This window comes from Zingiber officinale, chromosome 5B (genome assembly GCF_018446385.1).
Source record: "Zingiber officinale cultivar Zhangliang chromosome 5B, Zo_v1.1, whole genome shotgun sequence".
Lineage (NCBI taxonomy): Eukaryota > Viridiplantae > Streptophyta > Magnoliopsida > Zingiberales > Zingiberaceae > Zingiber > Zingiber officinale.
The window spans coordinates 128,302,130-128,324,567 of record NC_055995.1 but is presented as its reverse complement, the minus strand read 5'-3'; the positions used below and the strand labels follow the sequence as shown (position 1 = coordinate 128,324,567).

General features: G+C 37.7%; 2 protein-coding genes across 5 annotated transcripts; both read right to left on the bottom strand.

Annotated features, from left to right (window-relative positions):
• Positions 1-3,619: 3,619 nt before the first annotated feature.
• LOC121985946 (uncharacterized methyltransferase C3H7.11-like) lies at positions 3,620-9,658 on the bottom strand. Of its 3 annotated transcripts, XM_042539685.1 has the most exons (11): positions 9,375-9,658; positions 9,236-9,286; positions 9,106-9,156; positions 8,470-8,574; positions 8,249-8,356; positions 7,891-7,962; positions 7,764-7,814; positions 6,190-6,252; positions 5,969-6,093; positions 4,180-4,273; positions 3,620-4,029 (listed from the first exon to the last, which is right to left on the bottom strand). In XM_042539685.1, exons 1-10 carry the CDS (start codon positions 9,582-9,584, stop codon positions 4,228-4,230), a joined length of 882 nt encoding a protein of 293 aa, XP_042395619.1. In that variant the 5' UTR covers positions 9,585-9,658; the 3' UTR covers positions 3,620-4,029; positions 4,180-4,227. The 3 variants fall into 3 exon arrangements, 2 of the variants coding, with proteins under 2 accessions (XP_042395619.1, XP_042395620.1); XR_006113301.1 differs by lacking the exon at positions 3,620-4,029 and having other exon boundaries at positions 4,101-4,273; positions 6,201-6,252; XM_042539686.1 differs by lacking the exons at positions 3,620-4,029; positions 5,969-6,093 and having other exon boundaries at positions 4,101-4,273; positions 6,201-6,252.
• A 308-nt stretch (positions 9,659-9,966) lies between these two features.
• Positions 9,967-21,425, bottom strand: LOC121985945 (peptidyl-prolyl cis-trans isomerase CYP57-like). Of its 2 annotated transcripts, none has more exons than XR_006113300.1 (11): positions 21,110-21,425; positions 14,995-15,173; positions 14,811-14,912; positions 14,314-14,423; positions 14,038-14,179; positions 13,294-13,519; positions 12,772-12,811; positions 12,271-12,457; positions 11,716-11,865; positions 11,425-11,637; positions 9,967-10,443 (listed from the first exon to the last, which is right to left on the bottom strand). XR_006113300.1 is itself a non-coding variant. In XM_042539683.1 (11 exons), the coding sequence occupies exons 1-10, from the start codon at positions 21,327-21,329 to the stop codon at positions 11,497-11,499; spliced, it is 1,497 nt and encodes a 498-aa protein (XP_042395617.1). In that variant the 5' UTR covers positions 21,330-21,425; the 3' UTR covers positions 9,967-10,443; positions 11,481-11,496. The 2 variants fall into 2 exon arrangements, 1 of the variants encoding a protein (XP_042395617.1); XM_042539683.1 differs by having other exon boundaries at positions 11,481-11,637.
• Positions 21,426-22,438: the final 1,013 nt, after the last annotated feature.

Below are 22,438 nucleotides of genomic sequence, written 5' to 3'. Positions count from 1 at the left end.
CATTATTATTTTAGACATTCTTACTAGTAGTTCAAAGGTTTTGAAAAAAATTAAATTCTCTTTTTTTTCTTCTTTTTTCTCAACCCTGTTATAGGAGATCAAGCCCACGTTGGGCTTGATATATCTTCATATTAGGTCCAATGTGGGCCTAATATCTATCCATATCAAGCCCAATGTAGGCATGATACGGAGGAATATCAGGCCCAACAACAAGAAAAAAAAAAGGAAAAAAAAAGAGGGATTTTTTTTTCAAAACCTTTGAACAACCATTAGGAATGTCGAAAATAACAATGGAGAGCATATTTAGAATTCTTACAATTTTAGAAATCCACAGGACCTGAAATGATTACAATCTGAGGTCACTAGATCAATCAATGGGTTTCGACCGAACCCACTGATCGACCTAAAGACCTCCGATTGCAACCATTTCAGATCCTATGAATTTCTAAAATTGTAAGAAGTCTAAATATGTTCTCCATTGTTATTTTCGACATTTCTACTAGTTGTTCAAAGGTTTTGATTTTTATTTTTTATCTCAACCCTGTTATAGGAAATCAGGCCCACGTTAGGCCTGATATCTCTTCGCCCAACAACAGAAAAAAAAAAGGAAGATAAAAGAGAGATTTATTTTTTTCAAAACCTTTGAACAACCATTGCTAAAAATAACAATGGAGAGCATATTTAGACTTATAATAATTTTAGAAATCCACAGACCTGAAATGGTTGCAATCTGAGGTCTCTAGGTCGATCAGTGAGTTTCGGTCGAAACCCTCTTATCCACCTAGAGACCTCAGATAGCAACATGTGAATTTCTAAAATTACAAAAAGTCTAAATATGCTCTCCATTGTTATTTTTAACATTTCTACTGAGTGTTCAAAGGTTTTGAAAAAAAAAAAAATCTCTTTTTTTTTCTTCTTTTTTTATTTTTTTCTCAACCTTGTTATAGGAGATCATACCCACGTTGGGTCTGATATCTCTTCATATTAGGTCTAATGTCTGCCTGATATCTATCCATATCAGGCCCAATGTAGACATGATACGGAGAAATATCAGGCCCAACAATGGAAAAAAAGGAAAAAAAAAAAAGAGATTTATTTTTTTTCAAAACCTTTGAACAACCAATTGGAATGTTGAAAATAACAACTATTTCAGGTCGAAATCCACTAATCGACCTAAAGACCTCAAATTGTAATTATTTCAGGTCATGTGGATTTCTAAAATTGCAAGAAGTTTAAATATGTTCTCCAGTGTTATTTTTGACATTCCTAGTGGTTGTTCAGAGATTTTGAAAAAAATAAGTTCTCTTTTTTTTTCTTCTTTTTTATTTCTTTCTCAACCATGTTGTTATAGGAGATTAGGCCCACGTTGGGCTTGATATCTGTTCATATCAGGCCCAATGTGGGTCTGATATGGGGAGATATCAAATCCAACAACAGAAAAGAAAAAAATGAAATAAAGAGAGAGCGCTCTGTTTGCGCGAGTATACTTACTTCTCAATCGATCGGCTGATCGATTGGAAATCCAATCGATCAACTGATCAATTCGAGAGCACTCTGTTCGCATGAGTATATTTCTTAATCGATCCGTTGATCGATTCGAGAGCGCTCTGTTCGTGCGAGTATGCTTTTCAATCGATTGAAGGTTTTTCAATTGATTAGTCAATCGATTGATACATGCTTTTGCTCATAGGTCGTAACTTTTAGCTCACCTATCATTGACAAACTTACCAATCAATCTCGTCTAACAAACATTCATATTTACAAACTCTAAATAATCATTCTTTCCAACAAATATGCTTCATATCAAACTACTCCAAAAATATATGCAAAATAGTTATACATATAAAATCACATCAAAATGTATCCAAGATAGTTATACCTGCAAAAGCATATCAAAATGCATCCAATATAGTTACACATACAAAATAACACAAAATAACCATCCTGAGCTAATATTAAATAACATCAAAAACTATCCAAGGTAGTTATGCATGCAATACATGAAAATCTTCTCTGTTACACCCGACGCCTCAATGAACTAGGTTGTTCAGTCAGCCCTTGTAATGCAACATATGCTTGTTGCACCATTGGCATCACCTAATCTAGCGTTAGACTCTCGTCATCAGAATCCCATCGCTGCACTATCGGCTCAAGCAAATTGCGTGCAGTCATGACTCTCTCCCAAGGTTGAATAGCATCTGCACTTACCGTCTTGTGAACATAGGTCGGTGTTCAGCTGTTAGAGGCCGAACGTTTAGTGTTTCGTTCGTCTTTCATTGATCGAAACACATTGTGTTGCATTCGGGAGACCAATTAGGGATGACAATTTCACCCGAATCTGATGGGTAATCCGACATCCGACCCAAATGAAAAAAGATATGGAGGAAATTTTTATACCTAATTATAGTAAATGGATATTCGGGTATGAATATTTCGGGCATGGGTATGAAGGCAAATGTGATAAAATTATACTCATACCCTACCCGATATATATATATATATATATAAGCCTAATTTTTTATTGGGAAAGAAAAAACGTTATCCCACTTTCCATCTTAGAAAAAAACTTAGTTTGTCTCTTTATCCGATCATCAACACGTATCTCATCTTCTTTTCCACGAGAAATGTTCACCCGATCGAGAGAGCGCGAGACGAGAAAGAGTTGACAAGTACATTGAAATAATATTTTTTTAAAAAAAAAAATAAGAATGGTAGGGAGTAATAGGATGATGGGTAGGATATGGATACCCGAAACTCCGACGGATATGGGGATGGATATGAAAGTTAAATACCAAATGAGTATGGGAATAGATATGGATATAGATATAATAAATGGGGATGAATACGGATGATATGAAATTCTACCCAAATCCTACCCATTGTCATCCCTAGAGACCATGACCGAACAGATCCTGATGCGTTGGTAGATTGTAGATGAACAAGCGACAAACCATGGAAGAACGACGCACGACTAAAATTCAAGAGGTTTTCATGAACACTTGAAACCTAAACACAAAATCTAACAAAAACAATATAATAATTTGAACGAACACTAACATTGTTTGATTCAGCTAGAAATCGAATTGTTCAAGTGAAAAGATGAAGGGGAGAGACGGCGAAAATGACAAAGGCGATATAGAAATTGTATAGGGTGTATTTAAAAAGAATTATGATAAAATATTTTTTTATGAGTGTATTTATAAAATGTGGTGTTTAGTAATCCATGGAGTGTGGATAGCCGCTCCCAAATAAAAAAAGCGAGGGATTAATTAAAGGCTACTGGGTAGATCTGAAGAACACTTAAAGAACAAAATGTGCAAATTAATGGACATTCCATTGCAATAATTTCAGCTCTGAAGCGTTCTAGGATTTGGCCATGCATTCTGGTATTGTTACCTCTTTTCTCATGCACTTGTGGGTATGTACAATCTGTATGGAAATAGTGGCTGGATATAAAGTATGGATACAGGCACAAAATTGTAGATAAATGACTAAATCGCCGTATCTACTTTCTTTTGCATCTAGAATGAGAATCAAATATAATAAGAGTTTATCTATCCAAATTGATTTGTGAATCAAATTCTAGTGATCTATGATTTAAGTTTAGGCAAATTGAAAAGACATTGAAGGACATTATCTGATGATCACCAACTATTAATGATAAATAACCAAAGTACATTTTCCCCCTTTATTTCCATCTTTTAGGGACTATTTTCTCTCACATAGAGTGTAGTCACTTTTGATTAAAAAAAAATACAGGTTAATAAAAAGATACATAAATTAGCAACTAGCTGGGTAACAAAATCTGAAATTGTAGAACGTTCTGCATTTTTAAGGTCCTCAAATGAGCATGGATGGTGATGTTCGCTGAAACCAACAGAGCTACCTGACTTGCTATTTTGTATCGGAATAACCACCAAGGCTAGTGTTAACAGAATGAAATGAAATGTATCGCAAAATGAAAGATCCAAACTTTCAATTGGTGAACAAAGTTCTACAAAATTTCTCGAACCCATAGCCCAGTTCACTCTGAACAAAATGCAGAATAAAGGCTCTATCAGTATAAAAATTGGTGACAAACGAGTGTGATTTTTTTTTTCTCTCGTCTGAGTGAAATGGCAAAAGCTTATCACACTTTGTCAGTATCCTTTAAGAAACTACTCAAGGTCATCATCATACCTGGAAGATTTGAACGAACCAGAAGATGGTTGCAGTGGCACCATGTGGTTAATCAGGTTGTTCAACACAGCAAAATGTAGCCCTCACCCATCTCCTGCAATCAAGCCATGAAACCACAACAATAGTAGACAAACTAAAAGGACAACTTCAATTTGTGGCCTAAAGGGGAGAAAAAAATAAATCAACATTGATCCTTTTAACTTGTGTAATGAAACTTGCGGCAATGAGCTTGTTTGAGAGAGTAACAAATAGCTGGGCAAATGCATTATTGGTGAAAATAGAACTATATCAACAAAGGTAAGAAATCACACAAGCATGTTTATCCTCAAACTAATCTGGAATTATCACTGAACAACTTAAAGCACAAAGGTTCAGCTTTCCATATACGAGAAGAAATCCAATTCATTTCCTCATTTCAATATGCACCGGCTTAATTTCCCGCTTTGTGCCAAAAAATACCTTGCAAAGTCCATGGGTGCTTTTCAAATGATCTATCACTTGACATGTTTGCCTATCCACTTAATGAACCTAATTACTAATTTCAATAAACTAGACTTCAATAAATCCATATGCCTATTTGACAATGCATAAAAATGACTAGTTGATAAATTATTCGCTCAACCTGTGGGATACAATTAAAATTCCACATTGAAAAGATATAGAAAAGATCATGGGTTTAAAAGGATATAAGATATCTTCATTGGCAAGGTATTTTGGGTAGAGCCTAAAAACAAACCCAAGTGGACAGTATCATGTCATTGTGGAGATATGTGAATTCCTTTTAGGCATAACAAATGGTATCTAAATGGTATATGAGCCATGGTCCAGACTAGATGCCATATGGGGGTGGGCTTGAAAGAAGTTACGGGGAGGCCCAAAGCAAGTTAAGATGACCGGATGCTTACGGGGAAACTCGGAGCATATCAGGTGATCAGATACTCGTGAGGAGACCTGGAGCATGCCAAAAGCGACTGGATGAGGATACTTGCAGGGAGGCCTGGAGCAGACCAGATGCTTACGAGGAGGCCTGGAGCAAATCAGATGCTTACAGAGAGGCTCAAAACAGACTAGACCGAATGCTCGCGGAGAGGCCCGAAGCAAGTTAAGAGTAATCGGATGCTCGTGGGGAAGGCCTGGAGCATGTCAGGGTGACCGGATGCTCACGGGAAAGGCCTGGAGCAAGTCAGGGTGACTGACTGCTTGTGGGAAAAGCCCGGAGTAGGTCAGGGTGACCAAATGCTTGCTGGGAGGCCCAAAGCAAGTCAAGAGTGACCGGATGATTGCGGGGAAAGCAGGGCAGAATGATCGGATACTCGCGAGGAAGTCTAGAGCAGGTCAAGAGTGACCGATGCAGGGAAGGTTCAGAGCAGGTCAGGGTGACCAAATACTCACGCGGAGGCCTGGAGCAGGTCAAAAGTGATCGGATACTCGCGGAGAAGCCCAGAGCAGGTCAAGAGTGACCGAATGCTCCTGGAGAGGGAGGATTGTTGGGGTACTACATTGGAAAGATATTGAAAAGATCATGAGTTTAAAAGGATGTAAGATATTTCTATTAGCACGAGACATTTTAAGTAGAACTCAAAAACAAAGTTATGAGGACTTAGGCCCAAAGTGTTATCATGTTATTGTAGAGAATGTAGATTCCTTTTGGATGCAACACAACCTTTGGTAGTATAACAGGAACAAAGTGTGGCAGTTATGTCAAGGTACATAGACTGCACATCGTTGTTTTTCAATTTGGGATTAAATTTGGAAAGCCTTAGAAGTGAATGGACATAGTTTGCCATACCGTTCCATGACAACATTTTGAGAGCGGTTTACAATCTCCTTGCAGTACACATTCATGTCTAGATTTCTGAAACCATTGCTTTCAAATAAGTCTGAAAGTTTGTCCTCAGAGAAGTAGAAAGCGCACTGAAAACATGACATCATTTCTTTGTGAAAATTTATGACTGAAAAATGAATACAAATACTCAAATCCATTGAATGAGATGGAAATAAAACCCATACAGTGCCATCACCTCTGACGAAGAAATTCTCGCTAATCATCTGGCCTTTATTTGCAAGTTTGACCTGCATGTTGTGATGTCAGTAAGAGCCGTAAAGATGCTCCTCCTAGATCAAAATTAGAAATATTCAAAAGTATCAAAGTAGATAAATTAACTACTTAAAGAAACTGAAAATAGCAAATTGGGCTGCGGGTCACATAGGATGATCATGCCAGTTTAAGGTTATTGGAATGGAACGCCACATTTTGTTGGCCTAGCTATTGTGTCAAATGATGAATACTTGTGCTCTCAAGGCATTCAAAGATGGAGTACCCAAGGAGTCCAGTGATCAAGTATGTGAAAAAAAGAATGCACAAAAGTATTAACATGCTGTATTAAAACTTAAGACTCACTTACCTAGAGGATCCTTCCCTCTAATTTATTCTTTTATGATCAGAGAAGGTGAGTGTTGCCGGATAATCTGGGTCATGAAACAACAGTTCACCATTTTTTTGACAACTGATTACTGCCATGGCTATAAAAATTGACGCATTATAGGGGCATATAGTGTATTATAAAGATTTGAAACAGCAAGGGAGAAATTGCTAACTCTCACTTCTTCAAGTGTACATGGGGAGACAAACACATAGGAAGTTCAGCTGCCAACCAACCCAAATGATAAGGATCGTTTGGAAACTGAGTAAGACTCTCTTGAAACTCCACAAGAAACTCTCTGTGCTCTTAGTCGACACCATTTCTTATGTGCCCTCTATTTTATCTTTCTCTTGTTAGATGGGTTGGAGAAGGTGAACATTGCGGGATAGCCCAAATCATGTGTCTGAACCCCACTATGTTCACATAATTCTTGACATAATGCCAGTGGTTGTCATATTTTGCATTAATTTAATGATCATCTGGGAAAATATACTCTTGTATAGGTTTTGGAGCCACAAAGGTTACACCAAGGCAAGGCTTCACACTTGATCTATCCATTGGCAGGAAGAGGGTACAATTGTTGTTGTTGCACTTTGGGAAGCATAGAAATCAAATGACAAAGGAGACAACAATAAAGAAATAAAATTTTTAATTATATAGAGTTAATAGCAAATGTATGCATACATACAGTACTGTACATTGATATAGTCTTTTTTTCTTGTATTTAAGATCTCTTGGAAGAGTTCCAACAAAGGCTGAATATACAAGAATTTGAAAATCAGCCTATTTTATGAATATAATCGACACTCATCATTGTGGACAGATTTTTCAAACTTTTTAGGATGAAATCTCACATAGTTAATGTTAGTCCTACTTAATCATGGCTGATAGTGAAATTCTAATCTTGAACAAATTCGTAAATAGCTGCATGATAGAAAAGGAAAGTAAATTAACTCCCCAAAAAGTGTTTCCTTCTTAGAATAGATTTGTTTGTCAAATACCATGAAGTAACAAAATACTATTTTCCAAAAATTATTGATAGTTTTTAAGAGGTAGAGGTGGGATGCCCAATGATATCTCATCAGAATTCATAGATAAGGATATAATTTAAAACTAAATAAACTAGTAACTCATTTAGCAAAGCTGATTTAAGGGACTAACCTGTGCAAAATCTCCAACGGCATAGTCCCGAAAAAGCACATAGCCATTTGGCTGGAAGATAGTAGAAGGCATGATGTTAAGAAAAGTGAAGAAAGCAAGCCATATGATCATTTTGATGAATACTCACCTTGATGATGGTTCTAACATTTTGTAATACTGCAGGCATATTGATCGGAGAAACAGCAGACAGCATAAAGATCTGCCAAGATATCAAGTAGTCACCAATGGAATCAACAAAGGAATAAATCATCTGGATTATAAAGTAGACAATTTGGTAATCAAGTTCAAACTTTAGAAGAGCACGGAAAGACAGATAAATGTTAGCTAAGGTAATCAAAGTTCTTCATGAATAATACCATATTTCACATGCACATAACACTGGTTCCTGAAATTACAATATAAACAAAAAGAAAAATTTGTGACATTGCAATAATAAGCTTCCCTTACCTAAAAACTTAAAGAAGTAATTCTAGGTAATGGATTACCATGGTAACAATATCTACTGATGATGGAAGAATTGTCGTAGACAGTTCATCCTTTGTCACATCGCAAACAAAAGTGTTTAGTCGATCAGATGCAAAAGCTCCATTTTCCTGTTGATTTTAAAAATTGGCACATTTTAGTAAGTATATGACTACAACCACAAGGATGACAACATGATTTATAGGTTAGCAAAATTTAGTTATTAACACATAGATTGTTATACCTTTACTAGTGCAACAGCACGAGGAGAAAAATCACAGGCATGTACAAAAACATTTGGAAATGAAACTAGAAGTGGGAAAAGAGTGTTTCCAACTCCACAACCAACCTATCAGAAACCACTGAAGCTGATTAGAAGTAGAAAAATATCAAGTTGTATTTTTTATGTAAAATAAACAGAAAAACAGTACTAAAATCCTACAAATAAAGACACACAATTAGGGGTTGGAGATAAGTAACTCAAACTACTGAACAATAAGATACAGGAAATACAAGAATTGTAAACAAAACAAAAAAAAAGGACTGAAATGAATTTATTTTCCATGTGGGATGAGATTATTTTCCTAGAATATCAGTATCATTCCCACGCTGGAGCACAGAAGAGCTAAAAATATCATTTTCTGTTGAGATAAATCACATAATTTTCCTCACATCCAAATGTAAAACAAAATGGCAGTAATAATATACTAATCCATACAAAAATCACTACTTTTTCCTCTTAAACACGGTACACATGAATAAAATGACCAATTGGATATGGATTAATCAAAAGAAAGATTCCAGTACTAAGATTCGGTAAACCTCCAAATTGTAATAAATGTGACCAGAATGCCACAAATTTCTCCCAACAATGATTTACCTCTAGGACCGTCTTCGGTTCTACAGATTTGTGCTCGCTATCACTTGACGGCTGTGAAAAGATAAGTGTCAAGCGACAAATTTAGTTTTATTAAAACATATAAATAACTGAATGAATTAGATGCACATACGCAGAAAAATCGTCCCCAATCCTTTTCCAGGTAGTGCCGATCTTTAAAGAACTAGTAACACGACAAATTTGTTGGAACAGTAAGATGACTAATGAAAGAGAAGATTGGGCAAGAGAACAACGGCTGGAGAGAGGCTAACCTTGTCATGGTGCCGCTTATAGAAGTCCTCCCAGTATTTGGTAGGGTTTCTCTCGTACTTACGATAATTCGTGCGAGGAACCGGATTGCTCGAGCAGAAGCAGCGGAGGAAGAAAATTCCACGGTTGCCGGCGCTGCTAGCTAGGCGGAGGGTCGAAGGCGATCGTAGGCGGCAACCAAGACCGTGGTAGATTAGCGAACTGGTGGGCATCGCCGGTTTCGCAAGTGGCGAATGGGGAGGCGAAAGGAAAACAGGTTAAAAAAAATAAAACAAATAAAACAAGAATGAACGGAAGGAAGGAGGGAGATTGAAAAAATAATAATAATAATTTTAAAAAAAATAAATTGATTTTTTTTTTGGGACTAAATATTCAGGCGCTATTTTTTTTTTTTAACGAGGCTGGAAGACTATAAAATACACCTCAAGCAAAGCTTGGCAGTAAGACGCTTGGAATTAAAGATTACAATGCAAATCAATAAGAAAGAGAGTTTGAACGAAGTATACAGGCAAATTAAGCTTAATCAAAGTACACCAATTGCTCCCCATCTGTACTTCCATCTTGCCAAACAAGGTTTTGTACCTCGTCCTTCTCTTATACAGAAAACAAAGATTAAAATTATGCTGTTTTATGTTCCTAGATCTTAAAAATCTTAAGATCATACTGTTTTACAAAATCACTATAGGAAACGAAGTTGCACACAGATTCATTCCATTGTAACCAGTCAAGGACGTAAACTTATCTATGAATGTCCACTGTCACCAAAAATCGAGCAGTAGATTGGCACATAGTTAAGCACACCAACAAATCTCTCCTGGATTTAATAAAAGTTATTTACAGTATCTAGAAAACATAATAAAGATTTATGCTTGGAATGAAGTTGGCAAAAGGAATAGATGGTCATGGTACTGGGCAACAATCAACAGCCAGTTTGGCAAGTTGGTGATATCTGGGAGACAACCACAGTATATCTACAACTCCTGCATTTGTTGAACAGCAATAGCCTAGTGTGCAATTTGGGTGAAACATCAGAGCTTCAATAAGGCTTGACGCTGCAAATCGTCTTCATAGCTGCATAAGAATGATAAAACAGAAGTAGATAAATGAATTAGCAACGGTTGACAATGCATGGTTCAGCAAAGCATATCCAGCGATTTCAAGCATCTCCGATAATGCACATTTAACAGAAATTAGTGCCTTTCAGGGAATGTGAATCTATATTACTTATGAAAGATTTGGTTAATGTGAACTTCTGGAACATGAAAGAAAAGAAAAAATTTGTTTGTTTAATCCACAACCATAGTAAGTCAAACCCAAAACGTATCCAAAATCAATCAAACAAATTATTGGTTAAGTTTGAGATAAGAATGCTATATCATGCTGCAGAGGCTGTGATAATATATTCAGGGCTCAATGTGGATTGTTTTGATTGGGACAAGCAAGAAGTTGCTCTGGCCACAGTCATCTCTCTGGACCAGCATCTGTTTCTTTTTACAAGACATTACATAATAAAGATATTACATCATTTACATATCAAACATCCTCTCATCTTACATGAATTTCCAAAACAAAACCAAACACTATCTTAAAAAAAATGTTTGATGAGCACTAACAAGTGCTTGAAGCATTACTTTCATGGGCAAACTTAAATGGGAGACGAGGAATAGAATGGCAGCCAAGGAAAGAACATAGGTCAGACTTGGAAAAGTGGGGGTACTGAGGTTTAAACATATAAGTAGAACACATGAAGTGGTGAATAATTAATTGGTTGTACACATGAAACAACTGCTGAAAAACATACAAAAACAGGCGTGCATAAGGTTCATCTATTAAGGGCAATATAAAAGATTTGACAAAGGGCTAAAATTGGAGTTTGTTATGATGTAAAAGATATGAATAGTACACAAAAGAGCAATATTTGGACATGAATGTTTTGCATTTTATCAAATATTATTGAAGGGAAAAGTGTAGCATAAAAAGTATTTGGTTAATTATTTGAGCACAGAAATTACAAGTTAACTGGAGTATCACCAAACAAGTGAACAACAATACCTACTCAACATGAAGGATGATTGAAATCTGAAAAGTCAGGTGCCATAATGTTAGACCTGATCATGTAAATAATTAGGTGAGAGATTTGCCAGCCCACTCCCGCTCCCGTCGCTTGAGCTTCGCCTGCATTCTATTAAATTTCTCTTTGCCCTTCTCCAGAAGAGGATCATGCACAACATATTCATTTGGATCATCTTTTCTAGTCATGCTATCCTGTAAAGAAAGGCAAACTAGCTATCAGATTCAGGACCGTTGCAAGTAGAACTGTAGAAGTGAAATGAAAAACAATACCTTATCAGAGGACTCAGAAAGGAACTTTAGCTGTGTTGCCATCCATCCAGAATCATCATCCTCGGTAGCCTCCTTACCATTGCTACTCGGCACAGAAACCTTGATAGATGTAGATATAGACTTTTTGAATCTATCCAGCTTGGCTAGAGTCTGGTATCAACAAAACCCAAAACACAATAATCAAATTTGATATTACTTTATTTTAGTTCTCCATAAATGATAGTACTAAGGTAGATAGATATGTAGTATGCAAATATATTTAGATATCCCAACTCAGCAGCATCTAAAATAAATGAAGTTAAAATAATAAATCAAGGCCAACATTAACTGATACTTGACCTTCTATTCAAGGTTTCTTAACATCAAGAAATTGCAAACCTCTAAGAATGATAAGCAGCAATAAGCGGAATTAATAACTATTATATTAAATCCAAGCATGAAAGCATCATAAATTGCAGAAAAGACAACATCATGTAGAAATTGCCTTTTAACAATCCATAACAGCAAATAAACAGCATCACAAAAGGTTTCATGCATGAAACTACAAATACATACATCTCCTTCACGGCCCTGATTTCGACGCCTCTTCTGCTTCAGCAATTGCCTCTCTTGTTCAGCATGATTCAGTAACTCCATGTCTGCATCTGCCTTGTCCATAAGATCAGCTCTGGCTTCTGATCCAATGCCCTTTTTCTTCATTGACAATTTCTCAACCTTGGAATTTTTAACTTCAGCAACTGACCTATTAATATACAAGAAGATAGATGGGAACTTAGCTCCAGAAATATGGGTGTAGTGGGTTTAACTAATCTTATACAACATAAATAGTTGTTAAATTTTAAATTTTCTTTATAAATGTAGTGTATATGAAGATTATGCCCCAACACATCTGATGTTAATCATAGCCTCTTATACAAAAATTTCAAGTCCTTGACTAACAAGCTCAAATCAGCAGACCGATTTCATTTTAACATACAATATATAGGAGCTAGGCAGCAATGTCAAAATGTTGACGAAAGAGGAAATCAATGTACTATGTTGGACAAGATCCAATACCTGGAAGGTGATGCCTCCCGGTGTTTCCGCTTAGGTTTATCTGTGATAGAATGGAAAATCTATCAGTTGTATGCCTAACAAATATTAAGTTCAGCATAGACAGATATAATAAAATAAGATGGAACAATGTGGCAAATCACTTAACCACACAACAACTATCATGAGAAGTCAATTTTAAGCATCACAACAAATTGAAAAACCTAATGCTGAAATATGAATCTGCTTTATTCTTCCTCTGTTTATCACATAATCATTCCACTATTACCACATTACTAGGTATATAATTTTCATACAAAAGTTTCAATAATTATAATTTTCATGGTGTATATTCACACACTGATACCTCATGGGAGACTTTTTCACAACCTACTTTATTTGAATTTACTAATTGACAACTTCTCATCATATAGCACGTCTTAATAATAGATGAAGTTTCATTCTTTAGTCTATAGTTGAAAAGGATTAAAATAAGTAGGAGAAAAATTATCGGAAAAAAAAATATAAAGTAAATAAACACAATACCAGCAGGTATCTTGTCATGATTGATAACATCATCCATCTCCTTGCGTTTTCTCAAGATTTGCATTCGCATTCTTGCATCAAAGTTGGATTCGTCGTCATTATCACTATGATCATCAGCACTGAAATCATCCATCCGAGGTTCTCTAATGTTGTTACCTTTGTTGGAAACTAGAGCATCTCTGACAGCTAAACGAGCTTCATTTTTCTTGTCCATTTCAGCTTTAGACTGGATGCAGCCACCAGAAACATCAGTACTTCGATATTCAGTACTTGTGCCAGAAACAAAAGTAAACCATGTAAACTTGGAGGCATAATAAACTTGTCAGATTATATAGCATATTGAAAATGTGAAATGGAAGATATACAAAATAAGAAAAATATTTAACAGTATGAATTTTCAGGTTGAAGATGTGGAAGAACTTTGTTCAGATAGAGATGAGGATGGATGTCAACATTTTATTTCCTTCTTTTAAACGGCAACAAATTCCAAATGAAAGTCTTATAACAAAAAGAATAGTACGTACTGTTTTCTTTTTCCTGCAGTTTGATCAAAACAACATTATCAAATAGAAATACCTAGTGTGAGGTTGAAATTAAGCAAGCAAGACAACCAACAAGCCAAAACAACAAGCCAATAGCAATAAGCATAACAATTAAATATCTAGTAGTTACAACCAAATTCATGAACAAATGCAGTGTCAGTTCAAGAACATGTAGTTTAACCTTCACTCAGTTGTCACTCACCAATGGTTCAGGTTTTGCTTCTTCTTTGAGGAAACGAGGATCATCTAACACATCATGGATACTCTTGATCTTATCGTTTATGTTTGCAGCTTCCAATTCATCTTCTTCAACTTCGTCACCAAAAGAGAGCATGTTAAGCTTCCTGCACAGTAGAAGTAATCAATCAAATGCAGTAAATCCTACCAACATCATTAGTGTGGAAACTGCAATGTCAATGGCTATATCGAGACTGTAGTACATACTAGACAAAAAAAATTGAAGCATGAAACTACATACTTGACTGCTTTCTTTTTTTGCTCCTGGTCTTCAGCTGCAACCTTGGCATGAGTTTGAGGTTTCTCCTTTAGTTGCCTTGGAACAATGTCATCAAATGGATTCCATAGCACCTTAAGGAAGAAAAAAAGGAATAAATTGCTCATTTCCTCATTATATGAAATTAGAGAAAACATAATACAACAAGAAATTATTCTTTGTGAAAGAAATAAAATAAGATTAAATGTATGCATTCCTTAACAAAAGTACAATACCCATAGGTGGACCAACATCTAGACTGAAACAAAAAAGAAAAGCCTATGCTGCTAGCTATCAAGACTCATTTTTTTTAAACGTTTACAGTGGGAGTAAGCTCTCACAAAAGGAAAAAAAAATGTCTCAGAAAGTCTTATCTGAAATAGTCTATTTTTGTTCATCAGAGAAATGTACTACTTACTATGAGAGATTTAGTAAATCAAGATATTCAGCTGAACTGAATTCACAGGAAAATTGGAAATTACCTCAACAGAAAGAATCTTTGGAGGGGGGTAAACCGGTCGATCATCTTCGTCAGTTTCAAATTCACCCAACCTTAGAAGGTTAAATATGGAATCTCCTGTAACCTGTCAATATCATATATGAGTTCCTTCCTATGTATTAAGTTTACACAAAGTAAAAAAATTCAAGAAATTGCCACAACATTACCTTTCCAAAAATTGTGTGTTTCCGATCTAGCCAGTCGCAACGATCTAATGTCATAAAGAATTGGCTTCCATTCGAATGAGGAGAGCCAGCATCTGCACATGCAACCAAGCCTCTGTGATTAAATCGAAGTCTAGAATGGAGCTCATCAGCAAACACTCCACCGTAAATACTTTCCCCACCTGCAAAAAGAAGCAGCAAACACTATGAGCAACAGTTTTTTAATATATGTATGATACATGGAGTATCGAAAGCTGCCACAAATGCAAACGAGGATCAATCGGATGCTGAGATGGGTTAAAGTCAAGGAGGATCAACGGGACCACCTCTTTTGGCTGAGCCGATCAACCAGAGCCGATCGGCCACTCCCACGGTTACTTGCCAGAGTTGATTGGCCAGTCTCCTTAGGCCGACCTGCTAGAGCCGACCGACCAGTCTTTCAAGGCCGACCCACCAGAACCAACCCGCCAGCCTCCCAAGGCCGACCGCTAAAGCTGATCGACTAGTCTCCCAAGGTCGACCGGCTAGAGTCGACCAGCCAATCTCCCAAGGCGGACCGACTAGTCTTCCAAGGTCGGCCGACCAGTCTTCCAAGCCAGTCATTTCGGTTGAGTAAGCATGTGGATTGTCAAAACACGTGGGTTGTCCAAACACATGGAGTAGTATGAGTGACATTATGTGATCCCCATAAGATCTCCACAGTACAAGACATGGGCAACATAACCCTCTAACATCTGTGACGTGACATATTCTTTATTATAAATGTGACATCTAATTAATGTGGTGATTACAAAATGTTATAAAAGGTCCCTCCCCCGAAGGCGCAGGTGTTCCCTAGTTCGCAGTCTTCTTCCAATCAACATGTCATCTAGCTCACCGGTGCTCCAACCCTCACTGATTTCAAACAGGAGTATCTGCTTAGTCAGTCTAGTCGTGGGACTCTTTCTCTAGTGGAGAGTAAGACACAGTGAACAAACTGTTGGTCCCTTGGAGGCCGGCAAGAGGGGAGGAGTGAATTGCCTTGCAAAAATTCGAAACAAACCCTTCTCGAACACTTGCATAAAACTAATTAAAACAAGAAACAAACTGAAAGACAGAGGCTCGGAGGATTTACTTAGTTACAACCGGGGAGGTTATTAATTCATGGAAGTGAACGCGGACTAAAGATCTCCTTCAGACGGAGAAGCCTCGTTATAGCAATGAAGTACAGAAAATGAGAAGCTAAATGAAAATTAAAGTGTGTACAAGTGTTGATTCAAGAATGCTTGTTATTGTTTAACTTCTGAACCAAGGCTGTATTTATAGCCTTGGTCGGGGCGCCTAGAACCCTTCCAGGCGCCTAGAAGGCGATAAAGCTTTATCTCCTTCACAACGGTCAACATCCACGTCGACCATGGATAAAAAGAGGTTCCGAGCACTCGGAATCGCTCCAGGCGCTCGCACCCTTAAAGTCAACAAGGTTGACCTTTTCGTTCTGGGCTCTCTGCTCCGGTGCTGCTCGCCTCGGTCTAGGTCTTCTGCTCCGACTTCGCTTGCTTGAGTGATTTCGGCCAACCGACATAAGGCTCACCCAAACTCAATTTCGGCCTTCTCCTCGAGCAGGCTTCCGCTCCGGCTTCTCATCTCTTGAACGTCGCGTACGTTCTTCTCGTCCACCGGTGTACTCTTCCGCAGCTCTTCCGTCCCTCGGATGCATCGAGCCCGTCGACTCCCTTCCCGTGTCATCCTTCTCGCTAACCATGTCTTCCGCTCGACTTCCTGTGCTCTTAAACTCCTGCACACTTAGACACAGGAATCAAAAACCAAAGGATCTAACTTAACTTGTTTCATCACATCATAACAACCTTGGGATTCCAACAATCTCCCCCTATTTGATGTGTGCAACCCAAATTAAGCTAGGGTAAACATACATAAAGTTAAAACAATAAATTCTTCAATAAAGTGCAAAAATATATAAAAAAAAATATATTAATTTGAAAATCTACTTCCCCCTAAACTTAATCTTTTCCTTCACCCCCTTTGATCACATAAAAATGGGGTACCAAAATACATCTAAGGGTAATAATTTTCTAAGTAAGAAAATTTTAAAAAAAAAATTCTAAGATGAGAAATTTTCAAGTAAAAAGGAATTTCTAAGTAAACCCTGATTTTGGAAATATTGCAATAATTTTAGAAACATTTTCTAAGTAAAAAAATGAAAAATTTTCTTAGTTAAACAAATTTTCAAGAATTAATTTTTGTAGAAATTTTGGTAAAGCAAATCTGATTTTTAAAAAAAACTTTAAGTAAAAAATTTCTAAGTAAAAAAAAAATTCTAAAAAAAATTACTAAGTTTTTTTTATTTAAATTTAAATTTGTGCAACATGTAAAATACATTTTGGTAAAGTACAAGTAAAAAAAACTTTAAGTTAAACAGATTAGAATTTTTTAAAAAAAATTGAATAACTATTCAAAGCATTATTTAATTTCAATTTTTAATGCTTTATCAGTTAGTCAATTAAACATTTTATTTCAATATTTGGCTTCCACTGTGACGAAGCACTAGGTCTTCTTGGTTATTAGATCATCAACCACTTTTAGAAAAAACCGCATAAGGAAATTAAACGTTTAATTTTCTCGCTGAAAGCTCTAAGCCTAAACAAAGTTTAAGTTAGACAAGACTTGGGAACCCAATATAGATTCCTTCGAACTGGGTTAATTAGAATTTCTTTAGCATATATTTCTTGGAAATTTTTCTAATTTGTCCTTTGTAGTAATAAAAATACCAATTTAGACTATTAAATTTCCTACTACTTGTATTATATGAGCATACATGATTTTTCAAGTTCATTATTTCTTTTTGCAAAATCTCATTTTCTAGCTTTATTCAAATTCTTCTGATGGGCAAGATTTTGCTAGAATTAATTTTAAAATTTTAATTTCTTTTTCAAGTTTGCAACGATCTTTGGTTAATAATTTTTACAAACTTAAACAACTTGTCAGGTGGGAGAGATCGTACCTGACTTATCTTGTCGATCTCGTTGTCCGTGGCTCCCCCTAAACTGCTGCTTTCTTCCGATGTTGCTCCCCATTCATCGATGCTCTCGATGCTCATTTCGGAAGAGCTTTCTTCGTATTCGTCTTGATGACTTGCCATCAACGTAAACCTGGAGAATGCCTCAACTTCCGATTCAGACGACGTTTCGTTCCACATCGCCTTTAAAGTATTGTACTTGTTCGTTTGGACAGGCTTCTTTCCTTTGTCCTTATCCTTGTTCCTTAGTTTAGGATAGTTGTCCTTAACATGCCCTTCTTCGTTGCAATGGTAGCACGTCCTTTTTTTTCTACCCTGCGAATGGTTAGTTTTTCTAGATTTAATTAATTTCTTAAATCGCCTTACCATCATTGTCGTTTCTTCGTCCTCAAGGGAGGATTCCGAGTCTTGTTCGTCCAACCTTGCCTTAAAAGCAATATTGTGCTTTGGCTCCTTCTTCGAATCTGCGCATCTCGACTCATGGACTTCAAAATTCAAAAATAATTCTTCTAAGGTAACAATTTCTAGATCCTTAGAGATATAGAAGATATCTACTAGTGATGCCCATTTTATATTCCTAGGGAATGCATTAAGAGCGTACCTTAGCGAATCTCGATTACTTACCGTTTCTCCAAGATTCGAGAGTCCGATGATAAGCTCCTTAATCCTCGAGTGAAGGTGTGCAATCGTTTCGCCTTCTTCAAATCAAAGGTTGCTGATCTGGTTACGAAGTAAGTCCCATCTCGCAAGTTTTGCCTCCGAGGTTCCTTCGTGAAGTTCCATGAATTTTTCTCAAATCTCCTTAGCGGACCGGTAAGCTCTAATCCGGTTGACTTCTTGTGGTGGGAGGGCGCTTAGCAGATGAATTTCTGCTTTGCCGTTTGTTACAAAGTTAGTTTGTTCTTTCTTCGTCCATTGATATTTTTGCTTGTCTTCGAGTGCTTCAAAATCGAATTCCATTATTAATAATAAATCGAAGTCTATTTTAAAAAATATCTCCATTCTCTTCTTCCAGTTGGCGAATTCCCACTCGAACTTTGTTGGGAAGATGCTTGGTCTGGCCATTTCGTGTGCTTCGTTTGGCGGTTAGTCCTCCTAAAACGTCCTGGCTCTGATACCACTTGTTAGTCCCTTGGAGGCCGGCAAGAGGAGAGGAGTGAATTGCCCTGCAAAAATTCAAAACAAACCCTTCTCGGACTTTAAAATAACACTTGCATAAAACTAATTAAAACAAGAAATAAACTGAAAGACAGAGACTCGGAGGATTTACTTGGTTACAACCGGGGAGGCACTAAAGATCTCCTTCAGATGGAGAAGCCCGTTACAATAATGAAATACAGAAAATGAGAAGCTAAATGAAAACTAAAGCGTGTACAAGTGTTGATTCAAGAATGCTTGTTATTGTTTAGCTTTTGGACCAAGGCTGTATTTATAGCCTTGGTCGGGGCGCCTGAAACCCTTCCAGGCGCCTAGAAGGGGATAAAACATTATCTCATTCGCAACGGTCAACATCCACGTCGACCGTAGATAAAAAGAGGTTCCGGGCGCCCGGAATCGCTCCGAGCGCCCGGACTGGTCCGGGCGCCCGAAATGGGTTCAGGCGCCCAGACCCTTAAAGTCAACAAGGTTAACTTTTTCGGTCCGGGCTCTATTTTCCGGTGTTGCTCGCCTCGGTCCGGGTCTTCCGCTCCGGCTCCGCTTGCTTGGGTGATTTCGGTCAACCAAAATAAGGCTTACCCGAACCCAATTTTGGCCTTCTCGAGCAGGCTTCCGCTCCAGCTTCTCGTCCCTCAAACGTCACATACGTTCTTCTCATCCACCGATGTACTCTTCCGCAGTTCTTCCATCCCTCGGATGCATCGAGCCCATCGGCTCCCTTCCCGTGCCATCCTTCTCGCTAGACGTCTTCCGCTAGACTTTCTGTGCTCCTAAACTCCTGCACACTTAGACACAGGGATCAAAAACCAACATAACCTAACTTAACTTGTTTAATCACATCAAAACAACCTTGGGGTTCCAACACAAACATTCTCTAATGTCAATGGTAAATGTGTAAAGGGCATTCATTTTCTCTTGAGAAGAAAAATAATTTGATACAGGGAGTATCAAATGCTGCCACGAATGTTGAGCTGAGTTAAAGTCAAGGAGGGACAACGAAACCACCTCTTTTTAGCTGAGTCGACCCGTCAGCGCCGACTAGCCGGTCTCCCATGACCAACCCACTAGAGCTGATCAACCAGTCTCCCAAGGCCGACCCGCCAAAGCTGACCTGCCAGTCTCCCAAGGCCGACCTGCCAAAGCCGACGGACCAATCTTCCAAGGCCGACCCGCCAGAGCTAACCGGCCAGTCTTCCAAGTTAGTCATTCTGGCCTACTAAGCAACACATGTGCCCCATATGATTGTCAGCACACATGGGTTGTCAAAACACGTGGGTTGTCAAAACACGTGGGTTGTCCAAACATGTGGAGTAGTATGAGTGACATAACATGATCCCCACAAGATCTCCACAGTACTAGACATGGGGAATTAACCCTCTGACGTGACATATTTTTTATTACAGATGTGACATCTAATTAATACGGAGATTGCAAAATGTAAAAGGTCCCTCTTCCGCAGGCGCATGTAAGTTTTTCTCTATGCACAAACTCAACACTCTTCCATCGCTCATCTACCATTGTTCTCCTCTACTACACTGACTTGAGCGTCAAAGTGGCCGTGCCAGGAACTGGCCTACTTATTGACGTTCTTCTTCCTCCCTTCTTCGTGTACTCGCATGGCATTCCCTGATTTGAGGTCTTCTTCCGGTTAACATTCCAGCCAGCTCACCGGTGTTCCAGCCCTCAGCGATTTCCGACAGGATCAATGTATATACAAAAATAAGGACACAGTTCGATAAAAGACGAAAATCTGGGTAACATCTTTCAAAGTCTTTACCAAGTTGTTGGTAATTGGTGCCTTAATTAGGAGCAATGTTTAACAGCAGAAACAAAACTATAATTATATTTTTCGAGGCAAGATAAATCCACGTATAGAAGACAGGAGCAGGAACCCTAATATAGTGGCTAGAAGAAGACAGGAGCGGAGAAAGAAGAATAAGCGCGTACCGGTTCCGCTGCCAGTAGGATCACCGCCCTGGACGAGGAAACCCTTGATGATGCGGTGGAAGATGGTATCGTCAAAGTAGCCCTCAAGGCAGAGCTGGACGAAGTTGCGGACGGCCTTGGGCACCTCCTTCGGCCACAGCTCGATGTCGATCGGCCCAACTGTAGTCTGCACCACTACCTTCCCCTTCGTCGGCGGCTCGAGCACGTACACATTCGACATCGTCGCGTCTCTCTCTCCCCGACGCGACCAGAAACTCGGGATTTCGAGAAGGGAAATATCCCAAATTTGCCCTAGTAGTTACGTAATAGATGACTTTTTCCTGATTTGCTAATTGAATAAATTTGCCGCAGGTGCGTTCGTAATTTTCTAGAAATCAAAAGTCTCAGTATATCTGATTTAACTGATGAATTTTGTTGACTTAAACATTAAACTGATGGGTTCATTTAAATGCTTTCCAATTTATTTTCGACAATTTATTAAAAGATGTACATGATATAATATATTTATCAAAAGATGCATCATCATTTTATATATATTAAAAGGTACAAATAAATGATGTGTAATACCCAATATAATCATCTCGCTAATATTCTCTGTTCAGTAGTCAAGTATCGAGGCATCCGAACCACTTTTTGAATAACTTTGATTTAAAAAAAAAAATAACTTCAATCAATTGTCTACCTCCCTCCTTCGTAACATGCGAGTGCAGATCCAATTCTGAGGAAAAATCTTCCCTCTTGTGAAACCCTAATTTAGTGACCTCGAGTGTTTCTCAAGCGGCATCAAGCATTTCAGTGGCAAAAATCAGGACTGATCGCGAGACGCCAGTGAAGGGTTCTAGGGTTTACGCCAATCATCTCGTCTCATAATGGCCCAAAGAAGTCGATCGGGTGTATCATCATCCTCTCAACATCAATTAGCTATAAAGGTATCATTTTACAAACTCCGTGATTTTGAGAAGCTCAACTAGTATGATTATAATGTTTTAATTTTTATAAAGTGTAGGGTTCAATTGACGTTGGACAGAAACTACATTGGAACAGTGTCCTAGGTAACTTTAAAAGTTTTTTTTGAAGCATCCACGAAGAAAGGAGCGCATCAAGGGTCTGTTATTTTACATGACCGACACATAGCGTCGATCAAACAGTCCCCCTTTAGTATTTTTTTGGACATACAAGATATGCAGCACATCCATGGGATTTTGGTCAATATATTTCAAAATTGGAATTCAAGTAGTCAAACTTTTAGATTCTCAGGTACAATATATAATTTCATATTTTAATCACAAAGTAGTTGTATGGTAAAATTAAATCTTTGGCTAAACGTGA

What these genes read in the sequence shown, in the direction of transcription:
- LOC121985946 (XM_042539685.1), bottom strand. Translation starts at nt 9,584, where the DNA reads ATGCCCACCAGTTCGCTAATCTACCACGGTCTTGGTTGCCGCCTACGA. An exon ending in ATAAGCGGCACCATGACAAG is followed by an intron (nt 9,287 to 9,374) that starts GTTAGCCTCTCT and finishes TCGTGTTACTAG; the next exon opens with TTCTTTAAAGATCGGCACTA. An exon ending in AACCGAAGACGGTCCTAGAG is followed by an intron (nt 8,575 to 9,105) that starts GTAAATCATTGT and finishes GGTTTCTGATAG; the next exon opens with GTTGGTTGTGGAGTTGGAAA.
- LOC121985945 (XM_042539683.1), bottom strand. Translation starts at nt 21,329, where the DNA reads ATGTCGAATGTGTACGTGCTCGAGCCGCCGACGAAGGGGAAGGTAGTG. An exon ending in AAGCAAAACCTGAACCATTG is followed by an intron (nt 13,520 to 14,037) that starts GTGAGTGACAAC and finishes GGCTGCATCCAG; the next exon opens with TCTAAAGCTGAAATGGACAA. An exon ending in TCATGACAAGATACCTGCTG is followed by an intron (nt 12,812 to 13,293) that starts GTATTGTGTTTA and finishes ATTCTATCACAG; the next exon opens with ATAAACCTAAGCGGAAACAC.